We start from the raw sequence: 13,565 nt of genomic DNA on the forward strand, positions 1-13,565 counted from the left end.
ATTATATTTCTCATAACATTATATATATATATAAAATTACATTGTATATGTATACCAATTACGTATTTTATATCATGTTATATATTATGTAAAGTACATAATATAAATATATATAAAYATATCAAATGTAAATGATAAATATGTAATTTAATACATAATAAATATATATATATATTGTATATTGTAATATATTAAATATAACATTATATTTCCCAGTTAGGGAAGAAAACATTCTAGATTATTTTAAAAGTTAGAGTTACAAAGAGTTGTAAGATTCCGTGGTTTGAACACGTGAAATAACAGGATTAATGATAAAAATGAAAATTACTCTTACCATCTTTTATTTAATGTAAGTGGTTTTATTTGAGAATGAGTGATTTTCTATACAGTGGGTTTTTCTTTTTTATCTTTCTCCTAGATGTTGTGCCATATTTATTCTGACTTACTTGTGTCGTTAGACTTTYGTGATTAAGACTAGGAAAGCCCAGTATGTAACATATTCTGGGTCTGCTTCTGTTTGTTTGCTGATTTATTTATTTATTTATAACAAAAAACAGGGAGAAGCAGGATTACCAGGAGTAGCTGGTTTGCCAGGCCAGAAAGGAGTTAAAGGTGAAAAGGTAAAATATCAATTACATTCGTTCTCTCACATCTTCACTTTGATTTGGTTTGGTTTTCTTCTGTCTTAAATAGAAACCCTACAGACTGTGTTATTCCCTGAAGGAATAATGTCTTTGTGCATCGGTTAATGCCTTTGCCAGCCAGTCTGCGGTTCGGCGGACGTGGCCCTCCTTTCAGCGATCGGGAGAAGCGTACGAATCCCCCACAGGACCTCAGCAACGTATATTCTTTGGTATCGCTGTTACCTGAAATCTTCTTAGTTGTGAACAGAGAGTTGGCAAACCTGTAAAGTAGGCCGGTCGGTATTGCTTTCATTGGACCTATTCCATATTTTTGATCTATAATGGCTTACCCTGACTTTTTTTTTATTAATAAACTTGGGGTTTTCTTGGTATTTGGTTGGAGGATGCTGGATTAGGACATCTCTAGGAGTGTGGTTTTACTGGGTCCCAGGAGGGGCCAATTTGGCAAATCAGCAGGAAGGGCAGTGGATAAGATTTTTGAGTTCAGGAATATAGTGCGAGAGGAAGGCACCTGCAATGCCCTCATGTAGCGGTTAAGAGACACCTGATCTAGCATCCTGCGCTAGAGCACACCGTTTAATAAGCRAGCCGAAATAGCTTGCGAAGACAGCCGGAACAGTTGCTTGGAGTGAAGTGCCCGGCTGAAATCGGTCCACTTCTGAGGGGGCTTATCCACACAGTCAGTTGGAATTAAGTAAATTTCTTGATAATTTCTCTCTCCCCCCCACCCCCCCGCCCCAGCTCCTCTTCTCCAACATACATTTCATTTTTTTTCCTTAGGGAAAAGATACAGACAATATCAAAAAAGATTCGGGTACCTTAGCTTCTTTAGGCCAGCTGAATCAGAAGGGATTGCTGACAGTCTCCCAGTATCATCACCAAATATTGCTGACCCTGGGTCTTGGCMTATAGAACAATTACTTATGTTACCAGTATAAAGTGCTTCCTGGTGTTTATTTTGAAATCTGCTTTTCTGCTCCTGACATGATCCATTTAGACTGTCACTGCTACTAAGATGAGAAAGGACACTTCAGAAGTCTAACTTTTTTTTTACCGTCCCATCCAGCGGCCAATTAGTGACATTTACTGTGCTAAACATAGTGCCTCTGAACAAAGCGTGTGGGAGCCTTTTGTTACCTCCCGTTCTGGTCTCCARTCCATCTTACAAAAGAAACCTCACAGATTTTTTTTCAAAGTGGCCTGCTACATGTAAGTCCAAATTTGATCTGTTGGTCAGCAGCTGCTCTGACACTTCACTGAATCTTCAGAGCCTGAGCAGGATTGTGYACATCCAGGGGTTTGACCTAGTGATGCTAACTTGACATTCACGATTAAAAGAAACAGCAAATTAAAGTCAAAGGTGAGGTAAACCTCTAGAAAGCTGCTTATTGTGAACTTTCCATATAATTGACTAGTACTTGCTAGGGTTTTTAGTTGTTTGTTTTCAGTGTGTAAGAAACAAATTATTGTTTTAGAGCTTTTCCATCATTTGGTATCTTCCACATAAAAAATGTTATTTTATAGGTGCCACTGGAGGATTCAAATCAGAAGAGAGACTTGCAGATTAACACTTCTCCTGTCTCTCTTGCTGAAATAAGTCTTACCTATTACTGTGCAGTGTGAGTTCTCCAAGCACTTCCAAGGCTGGAATTGCACTGTACGATTTTTACCTTCTTATATGGTTTCTACAGTCCAACCTTCCAGGCTGTGCTATCTCTTGACATACCAATTCAATGGAAAGGTGCATCTCTGGCATCTTGAGTCACGTTACCAATGTGGTTACAGGAATGGTCTCACTGCTGACCTTTGGAAGCGAATGGGTAAGGCTTACCATGGCAGAGGGGAATGCCATCTTCTCTGAGGCATTTGTACTATTTTCTTTTGCTTCTGCATTTGTGTAAGTTTTCAATAGCACTTGCCCTCAGCAAAGGCCTTGTTTTATCAATAATTAGAGGGGGACAGGCAGTAATAGGAAGACCCCAGACCATTCCAGAAATACAGGATATATAACTTACTGCCATGTTATATAAAGGAAAGTAACAGAATGTGGTTAGATGTTTTGTAATATGTTATATATGAAATGGGCTGCATCTTGATGATGACCAAGCTGGCCAGACTTTCAGTCACAAAAAGAAGGAATTTTGATGAGTTGTTTGATGGTTCTTCAGTCTTCATTTCTCACCTTGCTTGTGCTCAGCTTGTCTTTTTTTATTATTTTCTTTGGCTTCTAAATCATATTATTAGCATCCGACTAAGTGTATTTAAACTCCAAGTAAAAACAAGTTATTGTTAGTTTTAATATCTTTCTTGGAAAATTCTGGTCTGTGGTTTGTCACAACATTGCTCATCCCTTTATTTTACTTTTTCTCATACCAGTTTCCACAGTACTTGAATATATGACTGAATTTACATTTCTTATTGTTGCTATGAGATGGGTAGGAAAGTGTCTACATAAACAATTTGGTATTAGGCTATATTTCTGCCCCCCAAATTGCTCTTCTCTTACAGCCTAACATAAAGTGGATTGAGAACTGGCTGAAAGGCAGAGCTCAGAGGGTTGTCATCAGTGGTGTGCAGTCTAGTTGGAGGCCTGTGGCTAGTGGCATCCCCCAGGGCTCAGGACTGKSTCCCATCCTGTTCAACTTTTTCATCAGCAACCTGTATGAGAGGACAGAGTGCCTCCTCAGCAAGTTTGCTGAYGATCCCAAGCTGGGAGGAGTGGCTGGTACACCAGAGGGCTGTGCTGCCATTCCGAGAGACCTGGACAGGCTGGAGAGTTGGGTGGAGAGGAACCTCCTGAGGTTCAACAAGGGCAAGTGCAGAGTCCTGCACCTGGGGAAAAATAACCCTAGGCACCAGTACAAGCTGGGGCTGACCTGGTCCTTCTGCCGAGAAGGACCTGGGAGTGCTGGTGGATGACAASTTGACCATGAGCCAGCAATGTGTCCTTGTGGCCAASAARGCCAATGGTATTSTGGGGTGCATTRGGAAGRSTGTTGCCARCAGGTCGAGRGAGGTGATCCTGCCCCTCTCCTCAGCCCTAGGGAGGCCTCATCTGTCCAGTTCTGGGCTCCCCACTACAAGAGAGACATGGAGCTGGACTGGAGAGAGTCCAGCGTAGGGCTACGAGGATGATCAGAGGGCTGGAGCACCTGCCCTATAAGGAACGGCTGCAAGAGCTGGGCCTGTTTAGCCTGGGGAGGAGAAGACTTAGGAGGGATCTTATCAGTGTGTATAAGTACCTGAAGGGAGGATGTCAAGGGGATGGGGACAAACTCTTCTCAGTTGTCCCGTGTGACAGGACAAGAGGCAATGGCCAGAAATTGAAGCACAGGAAATTCTGCCTGAGCGTGAGGGGGAATTTCTTCCCTGTGAGAGTGATGGAGCCCTGGCCCAGGTTGCCCAGAGAGGCTGTGGAGTCTCCTTCTCTGGAGATCTTCAAGGCCCACCTGGATGCAGCCCTGTCTGACATGGTCTAGGTGACCCTGCCTGAGCAGGGAGGTAGGACTAGATGATCTCTAGAGGTCCCTTCCAACCTTACTGATTCTATGATTCTATGATAGTTGTCCCTAAGATCAGATTGTGTCTTATCTGTTCTGGTGTATCTAAACTATTACCAGTACAAAGCATGATTGCTCTTTCCACTTTTTGCTGTGCATTTGGCAGAGTTCATCTACATACCGCTGAATGTGGTCTGTGCCAAAGACTGGGGCATAACATGGACCCTAATTTTGCCATATTTTCACAAGAACAGACTTTCACATAAATATTGATGTATCTGTGGTAAACTATCCCCTTGATGTCCAAGAGCATTGCTGATCAAAATTACTCCATTTGTGTTGGTGACCATCCTTTTTGTATGACCCATCTTCCATTATATGTTCTTTACAATGTTCTGAGAAGATTTCTTCAGTTAACAGTCAAAATATCTATTGGTTTTGAGGAGKTTCATGGGCAGAGGAGCTGCTTTATTTCAAGTCTGCCTTGCTTCAAGTCTGCCAGACTTGATACCATGTACCCCTCTTTCTGTAGGAGGAACTGCCTCAAGGACAGTAGTCCCTGTCCCTTTTATTTCTCATGCAAGTTTGGATTCAGTAGTGTTCGCTCTTTGGGATATCTGCTGGAAGATCTCGAGCCCATAGCTATGGTTGTAAGGRGACAACCTCCTATTCTTTAATGTCTGAATAACTAAGACTCAAAAAGTCGCCAGTACCAACTTTACTGTTTACTGGTTTCAGCCCTCAACACTTAGACATTTTAGACTACCTGATAGCTTTTTTCTATTGGATGAAAACTGAGAGGTAGCAGCAGCTAGGTTTAGAACTTAGGTTTTCACGGAAAAATATTCTTTGTTGCTCCTACTGTAATGTAAGTAACAAGTAACAAGTAACAAGTAACGGAATTGTGTTATTTCTCAAGTTTCAAGTGGTCAGAAGTCAGATGGAACTCTCCTGTGATTTAATATGTTTTGGTAGATGTTCTCCAGAACTACATTTCCACATTCTGCTGAGTCAGCATAACATATAGACATCAGCCTCGTAGTAAGCAAATTTTTTGTGATTTGCTGATGTCTTCTGATCATCATGTGAATGTCTTGTTTTTTCCTCAATATGTAGAAATATTTCAGAAAAAGAGAATATGRATGGCAGTAATTTGAACAATTGTTTGTTTATCGAATATACAAACTATAGCAAACAGGCTACTGAAGTAATTGTGGGATATCTTTTTTCTTTCATTTACTTTAAGTAAACCTTATGTTCACAAATGGTTTTAAATTGAAATCCAAAGAGAATTAATTTTTTAGTATAATAATAGCCCAGCCTAAGCTATGTTAATAGATCTTGGTTAATACTTTAAGTAGGATAGGAAGCAAGAAACCAGAGGCAGAGTGTGTTCAACATTACTGTGTCTACTGATGCACACCATAGAGAATTTTATTGCTCTTGGAGCATGTTTTGTTCATTTATATTTTAAATGAAGAAAAATACTTTTGAACGGCTGTTTTAAGATTGGTAGGAATAAGTTTCTGTAATATATTGCCACATTAGGAAAATATTTATAATACCATGATAAGAGAAAAGAATTTAGAGAGCACAAAGAACGTGTCTGACTGCCCTTTCCATCTGTTTTTCTTGCTAGTGTTCATTTCTTCTTTCTCTGTCATTCCTCTTATAAYCCAGATTCAGTGCATTTGAGGCATATTTATTCTGTTATGCAGCCTTGAGAATGGCTCCTTTGTGGACTGATTTTCATTACAGAGGTTATTACAAAGCAAATCTAAAAAGAATTTGGAGATTTGGCTCAGACAGGGATCTAGAAGTTGAAATTCATGAAAGCAAAAAATTTCTTGAACAACAATAAAAAAAATTCTTGGGTAAAATACACTTGGCTAAGAGTGGTGACGTAGGGTTTTTCCCAGTTAGGAGCTGTCAGCGTACTTGGTTGACTCATATCTTGTAATGGGCAGAAGGGAACACTGTATACAGAGCTAAGAGTTTATTGTTAGTCCTGCTAACGTGTTAACAGTGTATTAGTCCAAACAGCCTATTTAATATAGAAAACTCTCATTGTTAATACAGTTTAAATTATTTTCGCTGAAAAACCTCTGTGCAGATGTACACCCCTGTCCTTTGGTATCATGTTCACCACTGCAGTATTCGGAGGCGGTTTGTCCTCCGGGCGCAGCGGGGAGGGTTGCGGAGAGTCGCAGCACCCCGAGCTCCTTGCCAGGAGGAATGCAGTGTTTTGGGGGGGGGGAGTGTTTTTCCCCCTCCGCCGCGGTTTCCCTTCACCCCTGTCCCCCGCGCCGGCTGCTCGGTGCCCGGCGCTGCCCGCGGCAGGGGGGCAGCGGCCCCGCCCCGCCCCGCCCCGCGCACACAAAGCGCTATTGTTTGCCCGGCGGCGGCTGCCGGGGGCAGGAGGGGGCACCGCCGCCCAGAGGGGCCCGCCACGGGGATGGGCACAGGCCGGGGCCGGGGCCGGGGCCGGGGCCGCAGCCTCCCGCTGGGAAAGACAGAGAAGGCATCTCCTGGGCTTGGCACTCGCCGCTGCTCTGCCGTGGCCTGGGGAAGGCTCGAGGGATGCTGCAGAAAGAGCGTTTCTGCAGCTCTGCTTTGGGATGGCCACTCCTCTGAATCTGAATCTGTCATGTTTGTCAACTGACACTTCCGAATTAGTTTTTTAACCAGATCTAAATACTTCTCTAACCATTCTGCAATCATGAGAACTGTTCCTCTGTGTGTACATTTGGTTTTTAAACTAGTACTTTTTAGCTTACCTGATCTTCTATAGGGACTGTTTCTGACMTTAGACAGTTCTAGTATAAAGGATGCATTCTCTATATTAACCCTTTTGCTTTCCAATTTATCACTTTTGGAAGCTGTTCCCAGTACAATGTTTACTGGCAACAACTCTCTTTAGAGAGAGTGCTAGTATTTCTTTCTCGTTGGTAATACATATTTTTTTAACTGGACTTCTCTGATGCTATTGGCATACACAAAAATGCAGCGATGAAAACAGGAAAGATAATTCACYTAATCAAATCTTACAAAATCAAAACTCGAATTTTGGTTCAGGAGCGTTTAAGAACTGACAGAAGCTCCTTGTTTTATCCGAACTAATACGTCCCCATTGTGGACAAGAACAGTATTGTAATGTGGTACTCTAGCAGTGGGTGCTCTGGGCCAAATTGYTAGCATCCATTGTATTTACTGAGTTCATCGGCTTTTATCTTAATACTGAAATCATGATCTGATAAGTACAAAACCCTCTTCCACCTTCGGGACTCCATTTAGAATATTTTCCTTCTCTCAAATTCCTTGTAGACTTTGCTTTCAAGATTATATGCTAATGTATCTTACTAATTCAGTTCCATATCACAATGTAAATATGTTTTAAATTATTTTGTCTCTTAAAGTGCAAATATAGGTGTTGAAATAAAGTACATTTWAAAAAAGKTTTTTTGATTTTACATGAGAAAAGACTATAATTTGTTAAATGGTAGTCACTTGTCATTCTATCAGAACATTYGGCTTCAGGTTATTCTTGCTGTACATGATTCTGCAATAATAATGTATGATAAAGGAAACAGGTACTGTATTTTGTATTTGCTACTAGCATGTAATTTCTGGTTCTACAACAGGTGCTTTGAATAATGGGTGAATGGCACAAAGAAGTAAAGGTCAATTGCTTTTGAAACACTCTGAATCAATGTAACAAAGTGATCTCAAGTGTAATATTGCAAGTGGTGTCAGATGTGTAAAATTGTTTCCACTTCAGATAGAAGGCAGTTTGGCAGATTCCATTATCATTTGAAGAAACATTTGCTGCCTGCGCTCTCGTTAAGAATTTGGCTTGGCTTATGAAAACTTAGGATGGAAAGTTTACAGCAACATTTTCTTTTCATGTCAGCCTACTGAATTTCCACAYGGTCCACTTACGATCAAAATAAACCTTGTCAAAAATGTAGTAGCCATCCTACTGTTTGCAAGATGTCACGTTCTGGAAAATGTGCTACGGCTTAAGTGCACTATTCAATAAGTATCTTGGCCTCTGTTGAAAAGAATTTTCATCGTTACCCCTAGTAGAAAATCCCAACAGTAGGCTTAAAGCTCACGCTCCTATTTTAGAGTGTTGCTACAATGTGTTTGCCTCATAAGCTATAGTACCACGGTCATATTGTTAGTGCTCATCAGCTTATGAAATTGTTGTCGCTTCTGCAGCATTCAGATATCGTTGGTCACTGGTGAGTCAGACCTGCTAAGGATTTATTTCCCTGTAGCTAGTTTACAGTTCTTGCAGGTGTACGTGATTAGCGTTGTGTAGGGAAATCAAGTTACTCTTTTGTACGAGACTGAGCTAGATGGTTCTCGGAGCCCTGAATATCTTTTCTCTATTTTCTCTCCCCGTCATGGGTAGAGATATGAGGGATGGCAGATTTCCTTTAGTACATTTCCAGAACCGGTAAAAAGGATTTAGAGTTCSATAGTTCTCACCTCTCTTGAAGTGGTTTTGGGGTTCTTTTACTTAACCGAGCAATTTTGAATGACCATTGTGAAATTGTGTATTGCACTTACAACAGTCTCAACTTGATTTCTTTTTTAAAGGTTTGAGATGATTTATAACTCCGAGAATGAAAGTCTCATCTCTGAAGCTTGTTCACATAATTTCATTTTTCCTGGTGGATGGCCTGCATCTCAAAAACAGTAACAATTTCTCATTGCTTCCTTTTTGGCAGTAGAAGGTAGTTGTTCCTTGTAATCTTCTGAGGTGAAGTAAGACATTCTTTGCATTGTTGGTTGCTGCTGGTTAGCTATTTTCTTATTTTTTTTTTGTCTTCAGGAGTTGTGAGTTAGGTTCGGATCTTCCCTATGTACTGAATGTCTTCTGTTGCTCAGGAGAGGCATACAGGCACTCTCCTGAATATTCCATCACTGCCTGGAGTAACTTGACTCAAAGCTGGGTGGTCATATGGGGAACAGTAGGGTCTCCTTGTCTAATTACTTTTTGCACGAAGTAGTAAGAAATTTAAAATTTCACAGAAAAAGTATTTTATACATCTAATACAGGCCATGTCAAATACTATTCATACCATTGCATAAAGATACCAAAGCATCTGGAAGTTAATAGTTCCTTAATGGTTCTGTTGCGCCACTGGCAGGAGTCATGTAGGAGTTGGAGTGTCAGGGTTTCTAAGGGTCTCATGGGTATCAAAATTTTGTCATTTCTCATGGATCCTTTAAGGTAGAGCAGGCAGTGGTCTGTAATGCCTTTTAATCCAAAGGAGAGTCTGCCTCCCATCAGGGTTGGATGGTGTGGGGAACCTGCCCCTGTCTTCATGTTGTTTGCTTTCAGTTCTGAAGATTATGGACTTCATAATCACTGTTGTGATGAAAACTAAGAATGTGTAAGGGAGAGGCAGTGAAGTATTGCTATATCAGAAAGGCAATAGGTTTATCTGACTGACATTTTAGTGGGTAAATAAACCCAAATTAGAAGCGAATGACCTCAGTTTGTCTGATTTTTACCTTTGTGCATCACAGGGTTTCTCATCACTATCAGTGTATTTGATTTGAATATTTTGTGAACCTCTCCCCTAGTAAACAATAACAAAACATGCAAGTTCCATTTATGTTAATATATCAGATTTATTTTTATATGATGGTATCAGCAGTCCAGTCTCACTAGAGGTAATGAGGTGTTTTTGGAAGGAGAAGGACATTATAAGGGAGGTAAATTAATTATTCCACARTTCTTAATTCTCAGCATCTGTTATTGTCACCGATTCTTGTAACCTAAAGAACAAGATTTGCAAATGTACATAAGAGATTTGTATCTAAAAATCTTCCTCTGGATTTCTACTCATTAGCCGTTTATTCTCGTACCTAACATACTAAATTTTAAAACTTCTTCCTTAAGATTTTGTTTCTTTAACCCTGACCTAGCAGAAAATGAGACTCAGATGGGCTTTAATTGTGAATTAGTATTCAGGAGTGACTACCTTCTGGCAGTGTGTATTTCTGTTGGTTTTGGTAGTTCTAAGCAAACACAATTCTTTATTCTCATTCTTACTTATTTATATAYTTAAATTCATAAGTACATCTGTAGTTAGTATACTCTTATTAAGGCACAAAAGAGGTTTATCTAGGGAGTAGTCTGGAGGTCAGGAACTCTGTTTTTTCCTCTCACCTCTATACCTTTGGTATCGTGAATGTAATAAAAAGAAAATCATACTTGTTTACTTCTGTAAAGCACTCTGAGATCTGCAGAAGCAAAGGAAAATACCATTATGTAAATGAAAAAAAAAAAGTCACTTTTTTCTTTTCATTCTGTCAGGCTGCGTCTATGAATGTTCAGTAACTGTTATGGRTTATACAACAGGTAGTATCTAATCTTTAAGCTAATTGAATAAAAGCATGAAAAACTAGTACCTTTCTTGCTGTGATTATTAAAATCAGAGTTATGAGATAGAAGCATAAGTTCATGGTTGAATTTGCTATGGAAAATAACTGTATTCAAGTCTTCGAGAGGGAGTCCATCAGCAGTTATGAAAAAGTGGTGTAAATTTACCTTGGTTAACTARTTAGTAAGTCATATATTCTAAAGACTTCCTGACACATATAGCAGGCTGCATAATTTTAGAGTATAGAGTGTGTAAAAATACACTGCTGAATGTAGCAGAGTGCTTCTGGTCTATTAAAATAGTTGACAGTGGCATAAGGGAACAGAGTGTGCATAGATATAGCAGTCATTCTGTTGGTGATTAGATAAGGTAACCGGGGGCATTCCTGCTTCTTTATCTCTCATACTGCTAGTGGGTTTATGCCATTCACRCCCATAAGATTTTATTCTGCTTTGAGATAGGATTAACTTAGCATAGCTATATTAAGGACCATTCCAATATTTGAAAAGAATAGGACATACAAAGTGTCCCACATGCTCCTCCTAAATATTGTTATTTCTGGTGAGTGGATTAAAATTTTGGATAGAATGGTGCTCTACACCCAGGTGTTGCTTGTTTTGATTGATTTGCTTGGCTCACATGTTATAAGCAAAGGAGTTTTGAGCCAGGCTGTGTAGATGCAGTTACATGTGATAGTTTCTATGAGTGGATTTTCAGAAATTGAAATGGATGGTAAGGAGGGATGGATTGGTTTTATGGATAGTAGAGAAGCAACAACAATAGTATTAGGATATGACAGCTTATTTCAAAGTTAAGGTGATAGTCATTAGGAGATATCATTTTGCTGTTAGAGAAAGGTAGCAAGGAAACTTGACTCTTAGCAGCTTGTTATTTTCTTTTTTTCCGTGAGGCTAGAGACAAAAATCAATTTTAAACTGTCAGGGCCTAATCCTGGAGTGCAATCCAGAATAGAGTGGAGAGTTAAGCACTTCACAATATAGTTTGCTGCAGGTAGTGCAGTGAGTCAGCAACTGCTCAGTGGTAGTCCAGAGGGAATGCTGAAGAAAGACAAATATTATAAATCATTCCTTTACACATGGATTAAATATTTTGTAATGGGCATTCTGGGATATAGCAGATAGTGTTGGGTACTTATTTAGGGTCTCCTTGCCAATTTCATTTCTTCTTTTTAAAATTTCAGTAGGTTTAATAACTTCATTTTGGAACAGAAATATTACATTTACACTGACAAAATAAGACTATTCATGGTATTCTGTCTATGAAGATCTTTCAGGTATGATTGTTTTAAAGCTAACAGCGGTGGTTGTATTCTAAGATACCAAGCTGATGTTACTGTACCATAATTACATAAATCACTTTAAATCTGATGGAGAGGCCTGGTTGTAATTTAGCAAATAGTTAGGCACTTTACATGGAGATTGTCTCATGTAAAATGTGCATATAGTCATCTGAATAGGAGCCACATCTCCTTCCTCTCAGGCGAGGGACCTGGTTGGTGGGATGCAGCTCACTTTGCCTTTCTTAATGTTCTGCTTCTGAACTTGGAAACGGTTTGAGAACTCGCAACAGGCAGTGTGCCGACACTGGGCATCGGTGGCCCAGGCTGACGTACCGCAGGCTGCAGAGGGGACCGACCATGCCCACCCTGCAAGTGTTGTGTTAGGCTGTTGAATCAAGAATCTCTGTCCTGTGTGTTTCAGATGGACAAAAAAAAGTGGCCACTACACCATGGTATGTTGCTCATTTGGAAAAATCATCAGAGGAGTTGACATTTATTATTACAGAGCAGATTTATTGACTAAGTTTATGAATTTTGCCAAATATTGAGATGTTTCTGCATATGCTGAGGATCAGAATTGTAAGTTTCCAGGACTGTCCTATTTAAAAATGAGGCACTTCGTGAGTTTAGGTGTCCTGGGCACTAATTTCTTAGCAGGGTTTTCCAGTTTTGGATTTGGCCRTCAAATACAGGTTTACATTCTATTTTAAAAATCAGTTATTTGTTGTTTTGTTGTGGATCCACTGTGCTTATTTATGCAACCCTTTCACTCAGAAAACAGTTTGATAGTTAAGTCTTTTCAAATCAGTAAGGTTCTCTTCAGAAAGAATTGGATTACTGTGAGAAAGGCTGTAGTATTTTCTGTTTGCCAGGGATTTTTCTCCCCTTGGCACAAATTTAAGGGTTTTTTATGGGTCTTTTAATCAAAGAATATAATCTAGTTTCAGTGCTTTCATTATCTTTCTCTAATGTACTCCCATATTTTTTAATTTTAAGATTTGTAACTCTAATACTTGACATTATTAAGCAATATTTCTGTTCGATGTTTTCCTCAATCATATTTAAGACTTATGGTCTGATTTACAGCTGCTAGAAAATTCCGTAAGTCTCCTGATCCATCAGTGATACACTTCCTAGGACTAAAACTTTCTCACAGACTGCTTACAATTTGGAATTTGTGTTTTTTTCTTGGGATAGGGAGTGGGTTTAAACAATGTCATTTTAAAATATCATGTGCCTGTGTCTTTTAGACYGAAGAACTCTTTATTGTATGTTAAGTTTTCTCAGAGTAGAACACACAACCCCATGAAATATATCCGCTTGGCTCAACTTTACGATCTCAATGAATTCCCTAAAAATCAGCAGAACTTTATAAGGAAATGTATATGTGCAAATATTTGTCAGATGAGGCACAAATTGACTTTCTTAATGTTTTCAAATGTGTTTATTTTTGTCTGGTTTTGGTGTTACATATATGGCATCCTGCTCTGCACTCCACTCATGCATGATAAATAGATCTGTAGAGGTAGAAAATGTTTTTCTGTTGAGTCACAGAATAGTTGAGGTTGGAAAGGACCTTTAGAGATCATCTAGTCCAACTCTCCCCTACTTAAGCARGATCACCTAGAGCAGGTTGCCCAGGACCACGTCTAATCAGCTGTTGAATATCTCCAACAACCAATCTGGGGGACTTACTCTGGTGCTCGGACTCAGACACCCT

General features: G+C 39.6%; 1 protein-coding gene across 3 annotated transcripts in view; it reads left to right on the forward strand.

Annotated features, from left to right (window-relative positions):
- Nucleotides 1-13,565, forward strand: part of COL19A1 (collagen type XIX alpha 1 chain) — a 213,410-nt gene that overhangs the window by 38,194 nt on the left and 161,651 nt on the right. For all 3 annotated transcript variants that reach the window (XM_085316027.1, XM_085316028.1, XM_085316029.1), the window contains exon 9: nucleotides 558-620. In XM_085316027.1, coding sequence (XP_085172153.1) covers nucleotides 558-620 — 63 coding nt within the window. The remainder of the gene's footprint in view (nucleotides 1-557; nucleotides 621-13,565) is intronic.

This window comes from Rhea americana, unplaced genomic scaffold, assembly GCF_003343005.1.
Source record: "Rhea americana isolate MKP2758 unplaced genomic scaffold, rheAme1 scaffold_45, whole genome shotgun sequence".
NCBI classification, from domain to species: domain Eukaryota; kingdom Metazoa; phylum Chordata; class Aves; order Rheiformes; family Rheidae; genus Rhea; species Rhea americana.